General features: G+C 31.8%; 1 protein-coding gene across 1 annotated transcript; it reads right to left on the bottom strand.

Moving 5' to 3' along the window:
• Positions 1-587: 587 nt before the first annotated feature.
• Positions 588-3,120, bottom strand: LOC131608250 (probable phospholipid hydroperoxide glutathione peroxidase). The gene is made up of 7 exons (XM_058880165.1): positions 2,962-3,120; positions 2,635-2,711; positions 1,647-1,708; positions 1,423-1,541; positions 1,125-1,292; positions 950-1,003; positions 588-824 (listed from the first exon to the last, which is right to left on the bottom strand). Exons 1-6 carry the CDS (start codon positions 3,091-3,093, stop codon positions 974-976), a joined length of 588 nt encoding a protein of 195 aa, XP_058736148.1. The 5' UTR covers positions 3,094-3,120; the 3' UTR covers positions 588-824; positions 950-973.
• Between the last annotated feature and the right edge of the window lie 245 nt (positions 3,121-3,365).

Below are 3,365 nucleotides of genomic sequence, written 5' to 3'. Positions count from 1 at the left end.
TCTTAGAGTTTTGGGATTGAGATGTAGTATCAATGTCTCTTATCAGTTTTAATTGTTCAACCCATTAACGCTTTCTGAACTCTCCAACACATGTTATTAGTCTTGTTAGCTTTGGTGGGGGAGCAACTCTCCAACATATGTTATTAGTCTTGTTAGCTTTGGTGGGGGAGCAGGAGTGAGATCCTAGTGTGGATCAAAGTTGTGTGATGTGGATGACTTGCACTTGTTAGAAAATTGTTGAATTCAATTGAGTGGCTAAATCTCATCAATTAAAAATTGATCAAATGTAGGATCAATTGAAAATTGAACAAATGTATCAACCTTTAGTTGATCTAGTGGTGATTGGCGCTAGACTTGGTAGGGAGAACAACGGTTCGATCCCCCGCAGCTGCGATTGGGAGGGGACTGGAACTACTTGATGCCAGAACTAACCCCAGGAAAAAAATTGTTATATTTGAGGCTTGTTAAGCCTTGGTGAGGAGCACGAGTGAGATCCTAGTGGCCCTTTGATTTTCACAAGAGTGCTGTTATTTTGAAAATAAACAAGTTGGTTCATTCAATAATAATATGTAGATATGTATCCAATGTCAATCAAATAATGAGCCATATGAAATAAAGTAACAAACATTCTGATACATTATTATGTAATTTTGATAAGAGAGTAAAACTAACAAATTGTGCTTATTGCATAATCCATAATCCAGACACACAAACATAATAATAATAATAATAATATTTTAGGCCATAAATTAACTAGGGATAAATAGCAGAAGCTTTAGTGAAGTTCCTTGTCCTATGAAGGCATCAAACAGATTCTCCATGTCCTGTAAAAAAAATGGACAAAGCATAAGCAAATGCAAGACCGAGAATCCATAAAATTTGTTTACAGAAAGTATTGATAACCGAGAAGATATGGAAAAGGTGAAAAGTAAGTGACTGGAAAACTAACCTCTGAAACATACGAGTTTAGTACTCAAGACTGTAAAAGTTTGGTGATGTCCTTCTGCAAGAAGAAACATATAGCTTATTAACAAGTAATATAGAGAAACAGATGGCAAAGGGGTTCAATTATAATTAAAATTTGAAGATGAGAACGTAGAAACCGTGCTTAAAATGAATCTAACCTCGATTTTCAGAGGAGAAGTGGTAGGAGCATATCTCTCGACAACCTTCCCTTCTTTGTTTACCAAGAATTTGGTGAAGTTCCACTTGATGCCATCTCCAAATATTCCACCTTTCTGATCCTTCAAAAACTTGTAAAGTGGATCTGCATTCTTTCCATTGACTTCAACCTACAATAATTTCATTATTTCAGAAAAACTGCACCACATGCTTCGAGAATTCATTGCAAAAAAATATTTGGTAAAATAAAAAAGCAAGCAAATTAGAGAGCTCAAATAAAAAAAAAATCAGCGAAATCACCTTTTCAAAAATTGGAAATTCGGCTTTGAACCTTGTGCAGACAACATTCTGAATTTCTTCACTGGTTCCTGGTTCCTGTGAACGAAACTGGTTGCATGGAAATGCCAAGATTTCAAACCCTACAGAAAATTCACAATCACTAGTATATCAGTATATGAGAATTTAAACTTATAAAGTATAGTTGACTTTTTTTTTCATTTTTGTCGATGGCTAAAGTGTCATACCACTATTCTTGTGCTTCTCGTATAACTCATTCAACTCTTTGTAATTTGTTTGTGTCAAACCACTGGAGCAATGAATAAGAATGTTATAATTATAGTTATAGACAGTAAAAATTGGGAAGAATAGTTTCATATAACTATCTAATCTAATAACAGAAAAAGAATTTCACAACAATATGATAGACAACATTGATCGTGACAGTTATCACGGTCAGCAAAACATGTACACAGAATACAACAGCTTTAATGTTAGAAACTAAAAGCTAGCTTAGCCCTACAATCTATTTGACATCATCCACCACAGAACAAGATTATCATATTACAACACAGATAAATTTCTGTATAAACAACTGTGTTCTTTTATCTGGACTAAATAAAAGATTTACCGGCAAATATCTGGTTCTGTGATGGTGAAATTCAAAAAACCGTACGAGAATTCTTGTTTTGTGATAGTGAAATTACAGCATCAGACTACTATATAATAACACCATGACATTTATCAAGAATTAAACACGAAAATAGATAAACTTTTTGCACTGCAAATCAAACAACATAGTCCTTATAAGCCAACTATACTTTTCAACATTTTCTCTGTTTTTGTGCAAAAGAAGAGTGAAAAAAAGCACAAGAGTCAGGTATTGATACACTATTAGTGTATAAAGTTGCATCCTATCAACAAATCACAATCAATCATATGTGTGACTTAAGAAGTAGTTATGATCTATGAAGCACAGATACCACGAACACGACACTGACACTGCGACGTGCTACAGAGATTATGCTTGAAGTCAATTGTTTTTTTAAATCTGACAATTACAATTGATTGATACTAAGTCAAAATACTTTCCACTTACTGAAACTAATAAAAAAAAAACAATTGAAATGAACACAACACAGTTACATGTACAAGAAATAAATAAATAAATTTGAATACAAAATTAGAGATAACACAAAAATAGTTCATGAGTATGAATGAATGAAAAAAAGTTACCATTGTGAAGCAACATTGACAACAAGTAAAACCTTCCCACTGTACTCACTGAGACTCACATCATTTCCACGAATATCCTGCAATTACAACTCATATCACAATCAAAAAAACTAAAATCAATCAACAAATTTTGAATAGTTGAATTCAAATTCAAATCAATTTGAAGATTTTCATTGATCCATGAAGAAATTCAAGCACATCAACAATTGGGCACAATCAAGACACAATCTTTTCAACTAATTATATTGAAAATCACAACTGGGTATAATCATACAACAATTTATGATCAAAATTCAAACAAAAACAAAAGGGGATAAAAAAACGAACCTTGACAGTGAAATCATAGATGGATTTGGAGGAATTTTCAGCCATGTTTGATCTGCGAAAGAAGAAGAAGTAAAACGCAAAGAGAAGAACAAGAAGAGGAAGCAAGTTCCACAGAGTCAACTGCGCGTCCATTGATCAATTTATTCACAATATTCTATTCTTTGATTGTGATTTTTTTACCATTTATATATTATTCTTCATGAAAATTGGGAATAAAAAAAATTTAATATAGCATTAAATAATTTTTAAATTCTTTTATGTAACGATAATAGAATTTAATTAAGTAAAATATATTTTTTTTGGAAATGGTTACATATGGTCCAAATAAATATTCTTCTAAATTGAAAAAATATTGTTAACCTATTCTTAGAATAAAATCTTTTTAATTAATTTAACCTTACATT

This window comes from Vicia villosa, linkage group LG5 (genome assembly GCF_029867415.1).
Source record: "Vicia villosa cultivar HV-30 ecotype Madison, WI linkage group LG5, Vvil1.0, whole genome shotgun sequence".
NCBI lineage: Eukaryota > Viridiplantae > Streptophyta > Magnoliopsida > Fabales > Fabaceae > Vicia > Vicia villosa.
This window is presented reverse-complemented; position numbering and strand designations above follow the sequence as displayed.